General features: G+C 36.4%; 1 protein-coding gene across 3 annotated transcripts; it reads left to right on the top strand.

Annotated features, from left to right (window-relative positions):
• The first annotated feature begins 94 nt into the window (after positions 1 to 94).
• fam169ab (family with sequence similarity 169 member Ab) lies at positions 95 to 16,102 on the top strand. Of its 3 annotated transcripts, none has more exons than XM_079587264.1 (14): positions 95 to 296; positions 5,551 to 5,687; positions 6,775 to 6,874; positions 7,004 to 7,089; positions 8,078 to 8,249; positions 9,148 to 9,327; positions 10,047 to 10,169; positions 10,397 to 10,491; positions 10,977 to 11,019; positions 11,107 to 11,224; positions 12,109 to 12,265; positions 12,519 to 12,683; positions 13,639 to 13,728; positions 13,765 to 16,100. In XM_079587264.1, exons 2-14 carry the CDS (start codon positions 5,553 to 5,555, stop codon positions 14,617 to 14,619), a joined length of 2,319 nt encoding a protein of 772 aa, XP_079443390.1. In that variant the 5' UTR covers positions 95 to 296; positions 5,551 to 5,552; the 3' UTR covers positions 14,620 to 16,100. The 3 variants fall into 3 exon arrangements, with proteins under 3 accessions (XP_079443390.1, XP_079443389.1, XP_079443388.1); XM_079587263.1 differs by having other exon boundaries at positions 13,639 to 13,764; positions 13,801 to 16,100; XM_079587262.1 differs by having other exon boundaries at positions 13,639 to 16,102.
• The last annotated feature ends 4,787 nt before the right edge of the window (positions 16,103 to 20,889 follow it).

The raw sequence follows: 20,889 nt of genomic DNA, 5'->3' as shown, positions 1-20,889 counted from the left end.
CATCTTTTTCTTGGAATTTTGATAGATGGGAGTATATTTTGCTTCTCAAGACACTTAAACATAAGACAAATACAGTAAACTCCTCAAATCCTTTACTTTTTTGTGGAGATGTTTGAGACCTCGCACACCCCGTAGAAAGCAGCTCTATGGGTGCGCGCGCAGGGCTAACCGCGTCCCCGAGCTGACGCTATTAACATCAGTCGGAGGTTCCCTGCGTATATCGGCTGTTGGATTAAAAAAATCTCCCAAAAGAAACATTTAAAACGCGTAAAAACCACATTGACAGCAGGGCTAAGGTGAGTCGACAGTTTTCCTCCAGTCGCGTGCATGGCAGATAGTTTCTCGAGTATTGTGAAAACGAACTGAACTGGCACGGCCCAGTATTGGGGGATGCAGTTTATAGACGTCTCATATGAATAGGCTACAATGAGCAATATAATCTATCTTTACGGTTGTATCTTTCATATTCACTCAAGAGTGGTCGTATTTGAGACGTTGTGTTGAAATGTTGCATTATATTCGTGGACATTTTGTTACAATCAGAGAACAAAATGTGCATGCGACTTCAGGTGAGGCGCACAAATATTGGGTAGAAGGTGGGCTTGCGCACTCACGCGCTTTACGAAACTCGTGTTTAGGCTACTTTATGAGTTCTGAATCTGCGTGCATTTACAATACATGGTGTCATTATATTAATTACGGGTAAATTAACTTTATAATTCTCTTACTATCATTTAGACTTTTTACTTTTGCTCTTGGATAGTTGGATTCTTCATGTCGCCTCTGTTTGCGTTTCAATGTAGCCTAATAGGCTACATAGTGATAAAACAAACTTTGTTTTTATTTTAATGTATTTTTTAATGTAGTCGTGACGCTGTTTTTAAGGTCGTAAAGCAACATGATTAGACACATTTTCTGACACACCCCCCTCAGTCTGAATCGTATCCTGCACATTATGTAAAACAAATATGCTTCGTTTATAATTCTTTTTTTAAAGACCATTATCGCTTATTTTGAATAAATTCCATGGAGCTAAATTTGTGAGCTAGAGATGTCCAATTCGTGAACGAATCGTAACTTTAGTCAATATTCATGATTCAGTCCGGTTACAAAACCAATCTGAACCGATCGGTCTCTTTGGGACAAACATGAGAATCGATGATGAGTTAGTTAATGAACTAGTGAAAATTAAATGACTTGACTACAAATAGCAAATGTTAACGTAGGCTGAACCATATTGGAAAATATTTATTTACAACTTAGCTTATGACTGAATCAAAAACCTTGCACACAATGACAGTAAAAACGCCCATCATAAAACATGAATCCGTTTTTGAACCGGTTCTCTGAAACGAACTGTTCGTAAGAACATTCCGATAACTGGAGCTTGTGAGGCCCTCGTGTCATAGCATATCCTCCTTCCATGGAAAGAGAACATTCACTGTGTTCTTTTTGAATGAGTAAAGAGATCGAGAGAGAGAGCGGATCTGTTCAAAGATGCATGTATTATTTAGTTTTGCCTACCACCAGGGTAAAAAAAAAATTGATGCCACAATTTAATGTTTGATTTGTTAACCAAGTGCTTTACGTGTGATCAACAAATTTTTTAAAATGATCTCAATCAGTTTTTGTTTTGACTTTGAACTCTGATTCAAACAAGCGTCTTAACTTTCATCTCCAAGTTATTGTGTAGTTTGCTTTCTAGTCATGTCCTTTTTGACCAAACCGGTTCAATCCAGCACTAGAGTTCAAACAACTCTCCTTTCCCTCAGAAACATCACAACAGGATCTTTCCACCGGTTGTGATATCTCCTTTAACTCTAGTTTGAGTTGTCAACTTTCACTGTCAGTTTTTAATTCCATTTTTTCAAAATATGTACAGTGGCATAGCATTTAGGAACTAGTAAAAGGCATGTTTTGTGTCATCTTGATAGCCTTTGACCTTAATTGTCAGCATTAGTGTTGATTAACCTTAAGAATTTTCTTTTTGTGCTTGACAACTAATTCTATCTGACACGGTGAGTACGAGAGTGAGTGAATTGGCTCACGTGTTATGTTAGGATAGCTGTGGCTATCACGCACACATTCACACACAGTCTGTACTGTCTGCTTGTGTGTTACGACCAGCCATTCCCTGTTCAGGTCAGATGACTAGGCCTCTACTATTTTTAATATATAAAGAGACTGGGGTTAGTTGTCACAAATGCTATATATCAGCAACTCTAAGTTTAAAAAAAAGAAGTTTTATCTGAGCCTTAGATCAACATGTGCAGTGGCTGTAATGCACTAATAACCCCTGCTGCTGATTTTAGCTTTGGATTGATTAAGTTAATTGGCTTTACCTGCTCTGCTTGCGTGTGTGATACTACAACAGAGGCAAAAATAGATTCAAAAAGCCCACGTGAACCATGGCTGTGGACACAGGATTGTAAGGATTTTCAGATCGCTGGCTTCGCTCAAGAGTGGGGGTTGCTTTCATTTTGGCCAAAGGAGACCCCTGGTAGTTTGGAATGCTAGACTCCATATGTGCTTAGTTGCAAACATAGTGTGTGTTTTAAGGAAGGGACATTTTCACTGGTTTTAGAGTTCTATGCGCTATAATTTGTTCTGCTTGTACATTTTTTTCACACTTTGGGGAGTTTGGGAGTGTTTTTTATTTATTTAAATTTTTTTAAGAATACTTTTTTCAGCAAAGATGCATTAACTTGATCAAAAGTGATTCTAAAGACATTTATAATTTTACAAAAGATTTCTATTTTAAATAAAAATTTTTCCTTTAAATCTTTCTCTTTTAAAAAAAAAAGCACTGAAAATCTATTTCACTATTTAAAAAAATAAAATAAAAAATCTTACTGACCCCAAACATCCAATAGTGCATACTAAATTATTATGCTTATAAATACTTCAGTTAAAAGTCCTGTATGTGTACATAATGTGCGCGTACATTAAGTTCTAGCTGACAAAGCTTTCTCTGTCTGCATATCAGAGCATTTGCTCAGTAACAGAGCACATTCTATACATTCTACACTGAGAGCAGAGAGTGTGCTGGGGGCCCCAGACGTTTATTTCCGGCCTTTCCTGTAGACCGCTGTTACGCAACATGCTATTGATTGGTTTTAGCTTCTGCACACATTAATGAACTTAATTTTGACCGATGCTAAACCTGTATTTAACAGTAAATCAAAGTGAGAGCATTAAAAAAAATATTTTTTTATATGATATTAGTTGGATAATGCAAATGCAAGTATATTACAATAATGGGATATTTCACCCAAAAATTAAAGTCCATGATTTACTCACCCTCAAGCCATCCTAGGTGTATATGAATATCTTCTTTCAGAAGAACAAAACTGAGATATATTTAAAAATGTAATTTCCTGGCTCTTACAAGCTTTATAATGGAAAGAGGGGGTGAGAATTTTAAGGCCAAAAAAAATGCACCCATCCATCATAAAAGTAATCCATACGTCTACTAGGGGTTAATAAAGGCCTTCTGAAGCGAAGCCATGTGTTTGTGTAAGAAACAAATCCATATTTAAAATTGTATTAGCTATAGCTTCCGGCAGATGACCCTATGCTTACAGCTCAAGTCGACTTGCGTCACGAGTAACCCCTGGCCATGACGCGAAGTATTTGCGTTTAAACAAATAGGGCTGTGCAACAAACTCAAGCTCCTCTTCTCTTATATCGAAATCCTCTGAAATTTATCTTTAAAAATTCTCGTTTTAGACTTCTAATTGTTGTTTTTGTTTTGCTCTATCCTCTGCGCTTCCACGTTTGTCATCACGTAACGCGTAATGGGTTACTCTTCCGCCGCAAATCGCTGCTGTCTGCCTAGTTATAAGTTTAAAGTTTTAAATATGGATATTTTTCTTACAAAAACCCATCGCTTCGCTTTAGAAATACTTTATTAACCACCTTGAGCCATATGGATTATTTTTTTATGATCATGGATGCATTTTTTTGGGCTTCAAAATCTCACCCCCCATTCACTCCCATTATAAAGCTTGGAAGAGCCAGGATATTTTCTAAATGAACTCCGATTGTGTTCATCTGAAAGAAGTTGACTCGTTTACTGGTACAAGGGCAGGACAGCCTGCTGTCACTCAGATGAGATCACAGCAGTAGCAAAAAAAACACTATCCAAACAATTCCCGATGGACAAAATCAACTTTAACTCTTTTTGTATTATGTCTCTCTATGATTCTTGATTTATTTGCATGAAATATAAGTTGGTTTCCCTGATAGTGTGCAGGCCGCTCCGAGCCTCGGGTCCTGTGGTGCGCGCCCCTCTGCCACATGTAAAGAGATCATGCATTCCACTGGAAGAATGCCAGATATGATGGCGGTGTTTGGGGGCCTGGTTGGGTTTTTGTGGCTCAAGGCTGATGCGTATGACTGTGTGGGTGTGCTTGTAAGGATGGATGTAATATTGATTTCTTGTGTGTGTGCACCGTGTCCTTGAAAGTCACAGCTGTAGAATCTCGAACATTGTAACAAGAGATGAACATTGTATCATACATTCTATGGCAAGTAAAAAAGTGGTCGATCATGGTTCATGGTGCTCTGATGGACACACACTCATCCCTAGCCTTTCACAAATGTTTTTTATTTATTAAAGCATGGAAGCTTGCCTGAGTGTGTGTAGATGTGATTGGGAATTTGTGTTTGTGTGTGCACGCTACTGTACGGTCTGATTGTCAGTGTGACACAGATAGTTGTTGATAGGGCATTCATTGAGGCCAGCTGAGGATGGACCGCAGCCAACTGTGATGTTCAGGATAGTGTCTGCATTGTTGGAACAGAGACTTTGTTTATGAATTTGTGTTTTGTCTCAGCTTTGTTTGGATAAAATGTTTTTTTATTTAGGTTTGTATATGGTCGAAATAGTATGTGCAGGGAATTATGAGTTGGTGTGAAAGCTGTTTGAGTGGAAGTGTTGAGTTTTAATGAAGCAAAACCTTTCAGTATCTAATTAGTAGAGATGCACACTACACTTACAAGCTTGTAAACATCCTGTATGACCAATTAATTATTCTGTACGCAATCTGATTATATGAGATTCAAATTGTATGTTGATAAGTCCATGCTTAACTATACTTAACAAAGCTCAATGTTGACTGCAGAATTTCTGACAGACAGAATATGGATTTCAACGTGCAGTTCCCCATCAACCTGTCTGGCTCTCATTTGGATCAATCCTACAGTGTCTCATAACAAACCTTTTTCTTTTCATAACTAATGGCAGCTCCTTTTATGGCTATTGAGCAGAAAGCACCGATCTTTCTGTACAACCTTATACAATGCAGCTGATGGACCCAAAGGAGGACTACTTGAAGGACCTAAATATAAACAAAATTATATTAGAAAAAATATATATAAATATAAAGGTTTAAACCGTGATCACTAAAAAAGCAATTGACGTTATTGTGACATTTGTCAGAAATGATTCATTAATGAATTCTGATCAAATTTTATATAGTAATTGATTGATAAAACAGTTGAATGACAGAGTGCTGAAGTGATTTTTGTGACCTCTGACCCCTGCAGGGATGGAGCTCCCTGTAGATGTGTTGGTGTCTGGGAGACATGAGGACTTGGAAAGTTCAGCCCAGAGCTACATGAACAAACTGCTTTACAGCAACCCAGATAACACACAATACCTTACCCTGCCCAGCACCAGAAAGGTAACACACACACACACACACACACACACACACACACACACACTAGAGCTCAGATAACACTAAATATAACCCTTTTTTGCATAAAGTTATATCCAATTTTGCAAGTTTATTTTTGCCTTGGCAATATAACACCTAAAACAACCATATGAGAGGAACTTTTACAGCTCGAATTAATACACAAGTTTTGTACTGAAAAATTAAAAGGTTAGTTCACCCAAAAATGTAAAATTTTTCATTTTAATACTCACCCGCATGTCATTCCAAACCTGTAAGACTTTCGTTCATCTTCAGAACACAAATGAAGATATTTTTTAATGAAATCTGAGAGCTTTCTTATCCCTCCATAGACGGCTATGCAACTGACACTTTGACGCTTTAAGAAGTTCATAAAGAGATCGTAAAACGAGGCTAATCCATATGAATTGAGAGGTTTAGTCCAAATTTTCCGAAGAGACTCGATCGCTTAATATGATGAACAGATTGAATTTAGGCTTTTATTCACATATAAACATTGATCAGCGAACATAAACAGAAGCTCAACCGAACCTGTTTGACGCATGAGAACAAGATGATGAACGAAGGGTTTTGGAACGACATGAGGGTAAATGATGACAGAATTTAAATAGTTGCTTCCGAAGGGCAGTACTAAATGATTTTTTTTTTTTTAAACAAAATAAGAAAAATCTGGATGACATCATCTTTTTCAGAAGTTAAAAAAATAGCGCATTTTGTATGATCCCTTATTGTATTAAAATAATGAACATTTTGCAGATTCTGAAAGGTGTATGTAAACTTTTGAGCATGACTGTATGCTTTTGACATCTGGCAACCGCAAGCAGGAAAGATAGTGGAGGCTCGTTGCCAATTCAAGATAACGGAAATTACAAATTGTCAAAACGTTTTCACAACAAATAACCAGCGGGCCAATATTGCAATGGTTATTTTTAATTAATCGAGAGAAAATTACCACAACTAAAATACAATTAATCGTACAGCCCTAATAAATGTAAGTGAAAGTCTAAAAAAAGACCCTAAAGTCATAAATGTGAACATTTCTTAAAGAATCCTGTGCTTCTGGCTCTTTTAGATCCAAATCAGTCCTGCCAATGTCGGGTTTGCTCCTCTTTATGGAACCAACCTCAAACACAAAGTCTTGGCTCTCTTTGCTCCCGAGGACCAGTTCACAGGTAACCAATTTCCTTGCCCCTTTTACCTATTTTTACCTATGATTACATCTTGGATGGACTTATAGGATAGTCAGTTTCTTAGACTCTTCTTTATTCCTCCTCTTCTCCCTTCTCTTATTTTTATCTTAGCTGTGGCATTGTTCTTGGCTGATCAGTGGTACACAGTGGAAGATATTCTCAGAACGTCAAATCCTACAAGAGAAGGCCTTGCGAAGGTAATCTTTATTTTTTTGGAATGGTTTGTGTTTTTGAAGTTATTCAGGCACATTTTTGTACTTTGAACAGTGTCTATTTAGAGGGTGGCTTCTTTGCCAAGTCAATAAAAACAGGAATCTGGCATTTTCTTCGAGGCCTTGTTAAGGACTTGCAAATGTTCTCAAGCACTCCTACGATGATCTTGTGCCTTTTATATATAAAATGTATTTTGGTATGTGTGTAAATGTTTAATTGTAGAGTGAGAGAAGAGGAAACAATAGGGAGTGTTTGAGGGCTGAAATGTAGTGGTTTGGCCAAAATAATTTGCAAACAGGCAGTAGTTTGTTGCTGATCAGTGAGCCTTTGTCTCAGACTCTATGCTTTGCATACATGGGCTTGCTTTCATAATTCCTCAAAACAAGATCCTGAAATGGTTATCTAAATGTACAGGCACTCTTTCTCTCACTCACTCAAAAATACACAATACACATCCTCTTTGGACTTGTATTTGTTCATTCCACTGTGCTGTGTAGCGTAACACATTCCATGTGTTGTAATATCCTGTGAGACAGACTGGATTCTGCAGGAATGTCATCTTTATTACTTGACTGTTGCATTACATTGTACACCTGTTGTTTTAAAGTCGGCATGAAATAAAAATTATCGATCTTATTGTGAACAAGCGTTTCATTTTCATTTTTTTTTTTACTTATTAATCATTATTAATCAAAATGTCATAATCTTTCTGAAAAACGACAGACTTCACTTTGGTGATGAATGTAAGAGTTCTCCAATCTTTAGCCAACCTAAACCCCTTTCTTACACGCAGTCAGAAACTGATGGATAGAACCCCACACTACAATTTTTCGGTAGTCACAATACAGAAGAAAAGATCTGTCACTACTTCTGTTACATCGTGACTATAAGGCCCGAAAAGCCACAGGCAAACCGTATGTTCCTCAAACACCATTCATTCTCTTTTGTGTGTAATTGTGTGTGTGTGGGCAGGTAAGGTCTGTGGGCGAGAGGATAGTCTTATATGTGCTGAACCGCATCATTTACCGGACGGCGGAAATGGGTTCAAACGAGGTGCCGTTCCTGTGCCACGGAGAAGACGTCTTTGCCAAAATCCTCTGGAAGAATGGAGAGGCGGTGGGCTTCTACTCTGTCAAGTCTAAAGGTCGGTCCTTCTCCCAGGAGAGTCTGACAGTCTCATTCTTCTCTCCTGTGTACATTTACATCATAAACAATCTACCGTGTCTTCATTAAAGGATAAGTGAGATATAAAACCAGGTGTTGCCTAGCTTGTAAGAAGGCAAGCTCAGGACTAAAGAGTTGGGCTTGTAAAGGAAGGTTGTAGATTCAAAGATTGCAACAAAAAAAAAAGACATTATTATTACCCCGAAAAAGATTTGATAGACCTAGAAGCAGTGTCATTTAAAAGCCCATTTCTGCCACATAAGGGAAAAAAGGCTTGCTTTGATAAATCATAATTATGACAGTCATAATTATGAGACAAAGAGGCAATTATGAGAAGGCAATTATGAAAAAAAAAATTTAAAAGCAGGAATTGCACCCAATTTAAATTAGGAATTTGTATCTTTATGACTTATCTCATACTTTTTAATTTTTATCTAATAATTAGGACTTGGTATATCATAATTTTGACGTCATATCACTTGTTACTCTCACAATTATGATTTTGTGTCATAATTATGACTTGGGATCTTAATTTCGACATGTGTAATAATTATGACTTTCAACCTCTGTCATAATTCAGTTTTTTTTATGTCATAATTATGACATAGTATTTCAATCATTTTAATTTCTTCATCATTTTCACTTTTATTTTGTCATAATTGTGACTTACCAAAGCATGATTTTATTTCTTATGCAGTGGAATTGCTATAACTTTATGTGGGTAATTATATTATATATTAATATTATTATCTTATGCACTGGTAGTGAAAATAAGTGTCAGTGTTCAAGATAAAGGTCTAAAAGATTTTTTTTACTGGTATTGTAGATGGAAACCAGTAAAACATGTTTCTTCCATCCGTGTTCATTCTCACCCACAGGTAGCTTGTGTAATACCTTTGTGAGCCAGTGCTACCTACTTCCGATCATGGACTCTATATTTGTGCGGAAGGATCACCGGGGTAACGGTCATGGCTTGCAGATGTTGGAGGACTTTGTGGACTCTTTTAAAGATGAGGAACTAGGCTTAAAATACCCTTTAACATTGGCAATGCAAAAGGGTGAGATATCTGCTTCACTTTTTTTGTATGCCTCTTTACCAGTTTGTAGCCTTATGCTCTACAAGGAAGGGAAACATATTTAAATGAGGGTCACAGTGTTAAACTTTAGTAAGCAAATGACTCCACAATGTTATTGAATTGAGAACTTGTTTTGATACTTGCTCAAAGCTGTATTGACATTTTGTCTGATTATCACATTTTGAAAAATCTTTTACAAATAAATTATTAAATTAAATTGATCAAAAGTGACAGTAAAAGAAATCTTTTTGTAACATTAAAAACTATTTTTATTTCAAATAAATGCTGTTTTTTAAACTATTCATAAAATACTCCTTTTTTCACAAAAAATATTAAGTGGTACAGTGGGTTTCAACATTGGTAATAATAATAATAATAAATGGTTCTTGAGCAGCAAATCAGCATATTAAAATGATTTCTGAAGGATCATGTGACACTGAAGACTGGAGAAATGATGCTGAAAATTCAGCTTTGCATTACGGGAATAAATTACATTTCGAAACGTATTAAAAATAGAAAACAGTTATTTTACAATATTACTGTTTTACTGTATTTCTGATCAAATAAATGCAGCCTGGTTGAGGATAAGAGACTTCTTTAAAAAATATTTTAAATGTGTGTTTATTTACTTTTGCTTTATATGATAAAATATGTTTACTAAGTATATAAAAAGAGTAAGTAAAAAGTATGATGTTCTCCAGTATGCAGACAGTACCTGAGCAAGTACCCAGTGGATGTGGATCTGCTGTGGGAGGTGGAAGGAGTTGGAGGCCCCTACCAGAAAGTGAAAGTGGCAAGCAAACTTGGCTCTTTGATACTACAATGTAAGCTTTTGCACTGGCACTGCCTGGGTCGCATATGTCACTGACCCTCTAATATTACTTTCGAGACTCCTGCTAAAATGCTAGCATTTTTAGCTGTAGGATTATTTTGGCAGCCTTTACCAGTATATCTCATTGCAAGTAACATCACACTATCAGCTCAATTTCACAACAACAGTTGATTTATAGGTTCGATATTAGGTTTATTGTTTGTGTCTGTCTCCATACAGGTAACAATAGCTCATGGGCAGCAGAGGAAGGCAAAAATGGAGAGGTTGCAGTTAATGAGGTGGAGATGACCGAGGAGCGCTGCCTGGACATCACAGTAAGTTTGAAGATCCTATCTTTATACCTAGATGTTTTTTAGTTTTAATATTTTAGTAAAAAAAGGCTAAAGACAACTTCTCAGAGAAAGTATCTCTAAATGCATACCTTTTAATTCAACGCCTTAATAAAATACAATTGCTATATGACTTCAAATCACCAACTCAATGGTACCTTTATTAATAATATTTAGGTCTTTATTACATGTTTTGAGGATTATGATTTTTTTACTTTAACTTAAGTATTTGTCAGGTACACGTTTGAATGTTTGTGTTTAGCAACCGTATATTGCTAAGAAAAACATTCAAACTGGTGGATATTTTTAAACGAGTTGTTCATACAACAATATGTAGTTTATCACATTCCTACTTTGTTGTGCTTTTTTCCCCCCTCTGCATGTGAGATCAAATATTTACGTGTAGATATTTAAAGAATCTTTTAACCCTTGACTGAAAAGAGTGACTTGTTTTAATTTTGGTTTTACAGGAAGATGTGGTGGTTGTCAACAAACATCTTACAGTAGCAGAAGGTTTGAAGTTTTGTTCTAAAACACCCTTTCCTGCTAAATTCAAGTTGGTGTTAAAACCCTTTTTTTCTTTTCTTCCTCTCGCTGTAGAAATGAACGACTTGCCCATTTCCACACGTACGCGGAGCATCGAACGCAAGCAAAAGAAAAGGCCGAGGGAAGAACCAGAAGAGGGTGATGTGGAGAACCAACCTGAAAAAATTAGCAGGTCTCTAAAACCCCTCAAGATCGCAGTAATGGGGATTTACACATGTGTGCCACTGAGATCAAATGCATAATATCAGATTGCAACAGATGGGCTCTTAAAATGACCCTCTGCCATGGGTATGAGAAGTAAACTGTTGATATTAAATACTGACAGGATAAAATATAGGGTAAAGCATATTTAATGTGGAAAAAAATTCTATGGGCATGCAATGTAGGAAGGAGTGAACCACAGAAAACCACATAAACACTTTACTTTTACTGTAAGGTTCAATTTGTTAACATTAATTAATACATTAGGTATCATGAGCAAATGATGAACAAATTTTACAGCATTTATTAAGCTAGAGCAATGTTAATTTATAAATACTGGATTATTAATTATAAATTCATGTTTGTTCATAATATACTAATTATTGCTGTATTATTTGAAATGGTAATATATTAGTATAAATTAACATTATTTTTAGTGTTAGTTCATGATATACTACCAATCAAAATGTTAGGGTCTGACTGTGAGATGTTTTTGAAGGTAGTCTCTTATATGCTCACCATGGCTGCATTTATTTAATAAAAAATATATTGAAATAATAAATATATAAATGAAAACGTTTATTCAAATACATTTTGCAGTGTAATTTATTTCTAAGCTGAATTTCCAGCATCATTACTCATTACATAATTACACAGTCTTCTTCAGCGTCACATGATCCTTCAGAAATCATTCTAATATGCTGATTTTCTGCTCAATTAATATTTTTTTTAATGTTGAAAACTGTTGTGCTGGTTAATATTTCTGTACCACAGAATATAATGTAAAAAAATCTAGTAGGATTGGATTTTTTTGTCTTTTTTTTTGTCATTTAAAATCTGTGATTTTGTCTTCAGATTGTTTGAACCAGAAGCAGAGACAGAACCTGATGCTGTTGTTCCTGAGACTAAAATACACAGGGATGGAGAAAATGGAGAACAAGAAGAAGAAACCTCGGTCCAGGTGGAGGAGGCGGTGACCACCGAGGCCCCTGCAACAGACACCGAAATTCTGGTGAGGGACGGGGGCTAAACACAGCGGCAACCTTTGTTGGATGTCTTTACTTCATCACTTCATCATTAGTTTAGTAGTATAATATGTAAAGACGAACGAGTTGACAAACAACGGTTGTCAATGTAAATGGTTTGTGGTTCATGAAACAATTGTGGAACGGTATGTTTTGTGTACCAGAGATGCTAACTTTTACACATGCAAATATGTGCACACCCAAACCTCAGGTATTACATTTCTCTGTCTCTCTGTAAAGGTGGCAGAAGTCAATGGAGAAATGAGTGACAGCCAGGAAGTGGATATTGAGAGGTCGGCAGACACATCAGACGATGCACAGGCCGTCCAAGTATGCCCACTAGAGCCAGAAGCTGTCATCCAAAATGGCGCTGATGAGGAGATGGAGGTAGAGAGAGAAACTCAGGTAAACTATTTAGTTCAGGTATGAGGCCAAGGTTGAATGTTGCATGGTTTGAGCAATTTGTATACGCTACCGTTGTAAAGTTTGAACTTGGGAAGATGTCTCTTATTTTGAACTGTTTTCTTTTTTAATATAATAATAATAATAAATTTTATTTGTAAAAGCACTTTACATTTAAAATAAAATCTCAAAGTGCTACAGGTCTGATCCTAAGAACAATATCTAGACATTTTTAAAATTCATAAGATCTGCTGAAAAGTAATGTCTTTAGTCCCTTTTTAAAAGTATCAATGGTCTGTGGTGACCTCAGATGGTCCGGTAATATGTTTTAAAATGTAATTTATTCCTGTGATGGCAAAGGTGAGTTTTTTTATCATTACTCCAGTCTTCAGTGTCATGTGATCCTTATAATTCTAAAATGCTGATTTGCTGCTCAAGAAACATGACTTATCATTACCAGTGTTAAACAAAAAACGTTGTGCTGCTCAATATTTTTGTGGAAACGGTGGTGCATTTATTTTTAATTTTTTTCAGGATTCTTTGAGTTCAAAAAGAATGAAAGGGAACATTATTTATTTGACATATACATATTTTATAACATTGTTAGTCTTTACTTTTAATCATTTTAATGCGTCCTTGCGGAATAAAAGTATTAATTTCTTTCAAAACGCATCTTATTGACCTCGAACTTTTGAACATTGGTGTATAATGGTGTAGAACATCTTATAAATAATAAATGTTCTTCAACAACAGATCTGTCACTGGCAGTGCTGATAAACTCTTTAAAAACTGGCTCATTTTAAATGTTTAACATTGTTAATATTGTCATGTGGGCAATACAAAGTATAAATCTTACTCTATACATTTCTCAAACTTTATGACTAAGAGCATCAATGTTACTTTTTCATATTAGACTAGAACTAAACACATTCACCATTATCCCATTTGTCTTATGAAGGATGACACACCTAAGGAGTCTGAGGAACCATCTGAAGCTGTGGAGCAGATCGACCAAGAACTTGTTACTGAGGAGAAACAGGAAGCAGAGGCAGAAGTTGTTACTGAGGAGAAACAGGAAGCAGAGGCAGAACTTGTTACTGAGGAGAAACAGGAAGCAGAGGCAGAAGTTGTTCCTCCTGTTGAGGAGGAGGAAGGGGAAGTTGAGCAGGAACAGAATGAGGAAGTAACTCCTGCAGTTAAAGAGGAAGCAGCTTCTGCAGTTGAGGAAACTGAGGGCACTCATCCACCAGCTGTTCCTGAGGCTCCAGTCCTTCAGACGGACCTGATTGAGTGTGTTTCCTCTGTGCAGGACAGTGAGGCTTCAGAGGAACCAGCCGTTCCTGAGCAAGAAGCTCCAGAGGAGGAGACTGCCACTTTTCCTAGTGCTACAGGTGAAGAAGAGGTCATTATTGAGACCAAGGGGCCAACTATGAACCTAGAAGATGAGACGGCCTCTGATGAGCCACTTGAGACAGAGGAAAGCCAGCCTGCCACGGAGGACTCTGAAAAAGAGGGGTCAGAGGAAGAGAAACCACCTGAGACTGATGAAAAAGATGAACCGAAAGAAGAGGACACAGTCACCACTGAAGATGATGATGAGGGGAAAAGCTCAGACGACACTCACGATTCTTCTCCTGGGGTTCGAGTTCTCAGAGGAGGCAGGGGCAAACCAGTCCCGCCAACTCCCAAGCGCACATCCGGTAGACTGAGCAAAGCTGTGGTCGTACAGGCGCTCGATGAGGAGTTTGATGAAGAAGAGGAGGAGGAAAAGCTCACAAGCACTGAAGAGGAGAAGGGGAGCACAGAGGAAGATGAAGCTGCCGAACACAATTCTGAAGATGAGGAAGAGCCTCCGGTGATTGACAGGAGAGTGCTGCGGAGGAAAACCAGAGTGATCCAGTCCACACCCACAAAAGCAAAAAGGCGCAGTAAAAACTGAGTACCGTACATTCATTCTTCATGACACTCCAATACACTACATTCAAAAAACACAGTATGTAAGTTAGCAGCACTACTGGACAAGAGCGTATTGATCGTCTTTTATACTTGGGTTGGGGTTTGTAACAAGTGTTGTTTATAACATCTAGGTTTTGGTTTTAATATTAAAAGGCAAAATTCAAACAAAAAACGGCAGTAGTTTATGTTAGCATATTGTAAGCACAGCCCTTAATTTACAGTGCTGACTGCTAACAGTTATAACTGTGATTTTAATCACTTTTCTTTTGATTTACCTTTTATAATTGACTTATTTACTGATCCACTGCTTAAAAAAAAAGCAGCTAAGCTTGCGAATTACCCATATTTTCCCAGTTATAATGTGAAGTTCTTATATTAGATGTGCAGTGAATTGAGTTTCACTAATATTGTTTCTGATTTTGTGATATTTCAAGTTCTTACAAGTGTTAAACATTAAAAACCATTTAAATGTTAAGTGTCTCCTCAAACAATAAGGTTTCAAGGAAACCCTTCCGCAATTTCACGTGATAAAATTACAGGTTTTTTAGTGTTTTCACAAAATGTGAATTAATGTGCATGTCCATACATGCACTATGCTACAAATACTTTATTATATATATGTACATTAACACTTAAATATGCAAACTATGTTTATACCTGGGGCAGGTGCAGGTTTGTATGAAGTTTACATGTAGGTTAATATGTTTACTGTGTGGTTATACAGTATATATATATATGGCGTAGTAAAGAGTAAGGACTGACATTAGTATATCCAGGTATAAAAGGAGCGGTGGATAATTGTGGCTTTAAATTGATAATTCATTGGATTGGAACAACTTGAGTAAATAATGACAATTTTCATTTTTGGGTGAGCTATCCCTTTAAGAAATGTAATATCAATATTTGTGTTGACGCCGTTAGAATTGTACTCGTCCTGAATTCAATTAAACCAATTTTTTATTCTGAAAATCACCTTTTTATTTTCTAAAAATCTTAACCCACGTGTTATCAAATCACATATATCGCATCCATATTTTGTTTAAGCTGTGAAAAAATCTCTCACGGTTAGTTTGAACACTCCATGGTTAATATGGCCGACCACATGAGGGCGCACTTGGATGCTAAAAAAAAGCCATTGCTGGAGTCTGTTCACACTCTTTCAAGACTGTTGTTTGTCTTCACCGTTATCTCACTGTTAATAGGACGGTTGCTTGCATTTTTATATCAGGTGAAAATATGAAAAAACACTAGAAGTCACCATTTTATGTGAATTCTTCCAGATTTTCTCTCAACTTAAAGGAGTCATAGGTCATGCTTTTTGTTGAGAGGAAAAGTAGAGCATTTTGCTCTGAATCTGAATCTTTAGTGCTTTAAACTTTATTTACTTGTTTTAGGTGTTTGAGCAATATTTTTCTGGAGTAGTTTTCTCAAACTGATTTTCCTGTAGTAAATAAATGCCTTTCTTGTATATGTTCCTTGTCCTCTTCAGTTTTTTTCAACCCAGTTTCTTTCACACAAGTGCATACATATTAATGCTCGGTGTGAACATACACATATGGATGAGGCGGAGTGATTTTCTACAGCTGTAGGGTGGGTTGAATGATATTTCGGTGCCAATCATTTGCTAAGCAAGGTTTGTCAGAGTGCATGTTCCGCCTCTTTTGTGTTTTCTAACAAAAGCCGCCCAGCTGGCTTCCTCTGCCTTACCATACCTTGTTCTTCATGCTTTTATCCATTTTAGCAAATTTTAAGCAATTTCCACATCTTTTGAATTTGGGTTTTTCATTGACTATATGTGTGTAACATTGCTGATCTTAAAAGAGAATTGGTTAAGGGATATTTTGATAGGGTTTCAGAGAAATAGATGCAAACCAAACACAAAGATGTCCACCTCTTTATGCATGTTTCACACCTTTTGAATTTTATATGGTTTATATATTTCTGCAAGTGTGTGTGTACCTGCATGTACGTCTGTGTGTACGTGGTGTGGGCGCACTGGCTTGTGTGTGTGTGTGTGTGTGAGTGTTTTATGGTCCTGGCTGATTAAGCTTGGCACTGTCAGGAGTGGGTTTGTGTGTGTAATTAATGATGTGTCTCCTGCTCTCTCCCATGGTAAAGGCTAATAGGATTTCCCAGCCCCAGGCTACAGCGAGGAGAGGCTGTGCGCATGAGGAAGTGTGCAGGAGAGGAGAGGAGAGGAGAGGGGAGGCAGATTGCGAGAGGGTGATAGGAGAGGTGACAACGCAGGAGGTTTGAGCAGGTGGAGGTGAGAGGTTACAGAGGATTCTGGATGGTCAGGCTGCGCTTGAGAAGAGAATTTGGGCTGCTGTGGGAAAATTAGAAAGTGTTCAAAGGGTAAAACCTCTGGAGAATGAAACTGGTAAAAAAATAAAATAAAGTTGTTTGTAATTTATCATTAATCGAAAATGTTTTAAGTTAATTCATTATTTTTTTTTATTATGTTAATGTATTGAAATTTTTACAAATATTAGACAATTAGAAATATAATTTATTGGAGTTTATTTTGTCATCATTAAAGATATACAGGTACAATATATCAAATGTTAATAGCCACATTAAACCCTTAAATGTTTATGTACCATATGCAAAATAAAATTAAAATAATTTATTTAATAACAAAGTGTTTAGAATAAGAAATATAGTTGAAAATCTGTTTAATTTTATAACAATTAATTAATTTGTTTATTTTCAGTCATCATTAATATTATATACAGCTAAAATAGATAAAACATTACTGGCCAAAACACTTTTAATAAAAACATTTAATATTGCTATTGCATGTACTATGTGCATTACATTTTTTAAAGTAAATTGTAGTTTTAAAAATTTTCAAGGAAACATTACATAATTTATGAAATCATTATATTATATTAAATATTTACAAATATTTATAAAAGTATAAATATAATTTATTAATACAAATATTTTTTGTTTTATTTAAAGTAGCCTACTTATGTTGTTTATTTTCAGTCCTTATTAAAGTTATTTAAAGCTAAAATAGATCAAATGTAACTAGCCATTTAAAACATTTTATATCACTGACGTATATAGTTTTATGCTCTTGTTTTTTTATGTCTGATTGGTTTGATTGTATTATGATAAGTTAACGTGTTATGTTTTGTGTTATCTGTTTTATGGTAGAAACAAATTATATCATATCTCTATTGCATACACTGTATGCACAGAATAGAAGAGAACATAACCCTTAAATAGTTCTACCAAACAGGCTGAAGATGTGCAAATGGGAATTGCATTTTTAGCTGACTTCAAAACCCTGTAATGTAATTTTCAATCTGAAAAAGAAAATCCACAATCAATAGTTGACTGGCACAAATCTGCGTGAGGCAAAAACAACTTTTTAACTGTTCAGTTTCCTCCGGTATATTCAAGTTTTCTCATATAAAACTAACGTTTGACCTTCGAAGAGTCCGAAATCAAAAAGAAAAAGTGCAAATTTAACTAATCTTTAAAGATAACAAGACCTCGCTGGAGGAAGGCTGAAGAGAGAGAGAGTGACCAAACCGAAGTAAGGAGGGATGCTGAGAGGCTGTGCAGTGAAAGAGACTTTCTAGGGGGTTCCTGTGCTGTGGGGATGATTGTGTGCCGGGTGGAGGGGGGCATTGTGGGATAGCATGGGACGGAGAACAGGAGGGAGAGAGGTGTGAGAGAACGAGCAGGTGATTTATAACAACAACAGAAGGCTTCTCTCCCCTCCACCACCACCTCTTCCCTCTCACTGAAGCAAAACAAGGAAATCCATTACAAAAAGGCTTGTGTGATAATGGACTTTTCTCTCTCTCTCTGTGTGTGTGTGTGTGTATGTGTGTGTGGGACCAAGACAACAGATATATATGGGTAATAAAACTGTAAAGATTTTTTTTGAGATATACTAGTGTGCCCATGAAGCTCTTGGTCAAAGCATGGCTCCGGTCCGTAAGTGTATGTGTATATACAGACACATTTCCAGTCCCCGAGCTGCTCGCCTTCTCTTCTTCACCTCCCTGAGATAAAGACCTCTATTCTACCTCGCAGAACGAGGGATGGTGCTGGCAGACTCCAGGGAGCAAACAGAGAAGGAGGAGAAGTAAATAATAGAGGGATATGGCAGGCAGTAATGGTATGGTGGCACTGAAGACCACGTTCTCCACGGCAGGAGGGGCTGCATGCGGGATGTGGCCCGGCTCAGAGTCTCCCTCTGGGGGAGGAGACGGGTTGGAAGAGCCCGTGCCTTGCTCCTCTCACATTACCCCTTATGTTAAAACCAGTCAGGGGGAAAATTGGGGCCTACGTGGTCCTCCGCAGGCCCACCTGAGCCCACTGAGACACGGAATGAGGAAGGAGAGGGGGGGACCTGCAAGTCTCTAAATGCATGAGTAATAAGAGTCATAACCTTGAAAACATGTTGGGCATGAAAGCAAATGCATGTGAAATGCACGTTAGAATGTGATGGCCGTCGACTAGTCTCCTACTAATTGTTTATTTCTATTATCAGATGTTGCATCCTCGCGTTATATAGGTTTATAGGTATAGGTAGTAAAGAGTAAGGACTGACATTAGTATATCCAGGTATAAAAGGAGCGGTGAATAATTGTGGCTTTAAATTGATAATTCATTGGATTGGAACAACTTGAGTAAATAATGACAATTTTCATTTTTGGGTGAGCTATCCCTTTAAGAAATGTAATATCAATATTTGTGTTGACGCCGTTAGAATTGTACTCGTCCTGAATTCAATTAAACCAATTTTTTATTCTGAAAATCACCTTTTTATTTTCTAATGAGTAATAAGAGTCATAACCTTGAAAACATGTTGGGCATGAAAGCAAATGCATGTGAAATGCACGTTAGAATGTGATGGCCGTCGACTAGTCTCCTACTAATTGTTTATTTCTATTATCAGATGTTGCATCCTCGCGTTATATAGGTTTATAGGTATAATGGTTACACCTATAAAGTACGCTAAGAATGTATGCAATATGTTTATTCAGATACAATCTTTCTCAATTGGGGCAATCGACAACATTTTTCTGAGGTCGATCCTAGTCTCAACAGCTAAGATGTTTGTTTTTTTGTTGGTGTTTTTTTGTTTTGAGACATTTCTTTGGCAATTTGTCTTGTTTGGTTTCCTGTAAGATTGTTTTGTGGTTTGTTTTGCTTTATAACTTTTTGGTGGTTTGTTAGTGTAATGTTTTTGTTTTGTTTTGGTTGGTTGGTTAGTGTTGTGTTTGTTTTGTTTGGTGATTTGTTTAGTGTTGTAGTGTTTTTGTTTTTGTTTTGTTTTGTTTGGTCTGTTTAGTGTTGTGTTTTTGTTTAGTTTTGGTTGGTTGGTTAGTGTTGTGTTTGTTGATTTGTTTAGTGTTGTAGTGTTTTTGTTTTGTTTGGTCTGTTTAGTGTTGTAGTGTTTTTGTTTTGTTTGGTGGTTTATTTGAAAAAAGTAGTAAAATACACTCATTTTGTTAAGGAAAGCAGTTAAAAAATTCACTCCTAGCAACAGGTACATTGGATGTGTATAGTATTATAAATACAAAATGACAAAACAAAATTTTGTAAATGTGAAAATGTATTGTTTAGTGATCCCTTTTTCTTGGCTCCTAGATTGTTTTAGTTTGGTTTAATTTATTGAATGCTGCTCTGAAAGACTTTGTAGTACTGAATAAATAAGCTTTTTTTTAGGTTATTTAATAGCTTTACTCTTTCTTTGTAGTTATATAAATGCACAAGTTAGAATGGATATTCTTTTTTTTTAAATAAAAAAGGGGGTTTGTATATATGTATTAAATATTTGATATTTGTAAGTAAAAAAAGCTAGGCTTCAATACCCCTAACCATAGGCACTTATTTGGTTTATAATGGTGAAATAATTTATATTACTACTTGTATGACAAACTATATTGTATTTTTGTTTGATTGTATACAATCAATGGGAAGTCTTAAGTAATTAAATATAACCCATTTTATATATTACCCTTGAGTACCTTGAATCCTTTAAGACTGAATACTGTAGTGCATGTTTCTACATTTCTCTCTGGTGTCAAAACTAGTTAATTGGATTCGTACAAAATTATTATTATGCCCCCTATTTCCAGGTGACATTTGTCTAGACAATTGTTTTTCTTCACTAGCCCATCAGATGGCGCCTGCTTTCAGTCTGGAGGCTGTTCAGGGTGCAGTGGTAAGTCACAGATGTTGCTTGTCCCGTTCTTTTGTTTTCCCCCCATTGAGAAGAGAGACC

The sequence above is a fragment of the Phoxinus phoxinus genome (genome assembly GCF_949152265.1).
Source record: "Phoxinus phoxinus genome assembly, chromosome: 17".
In the NCBI taxonomy this organism is placed as follows: Eukaryota; Metazoa; Chordata; class Actinopteri; order Cypriniformes; family Leuciscidae; genus Phoxinus; species Phoxinus phoxinus.
Note: the sequence above shows the minus strand (reverse complement) of the source record. Positions and strands in the feature narration are given on the sequence as shown.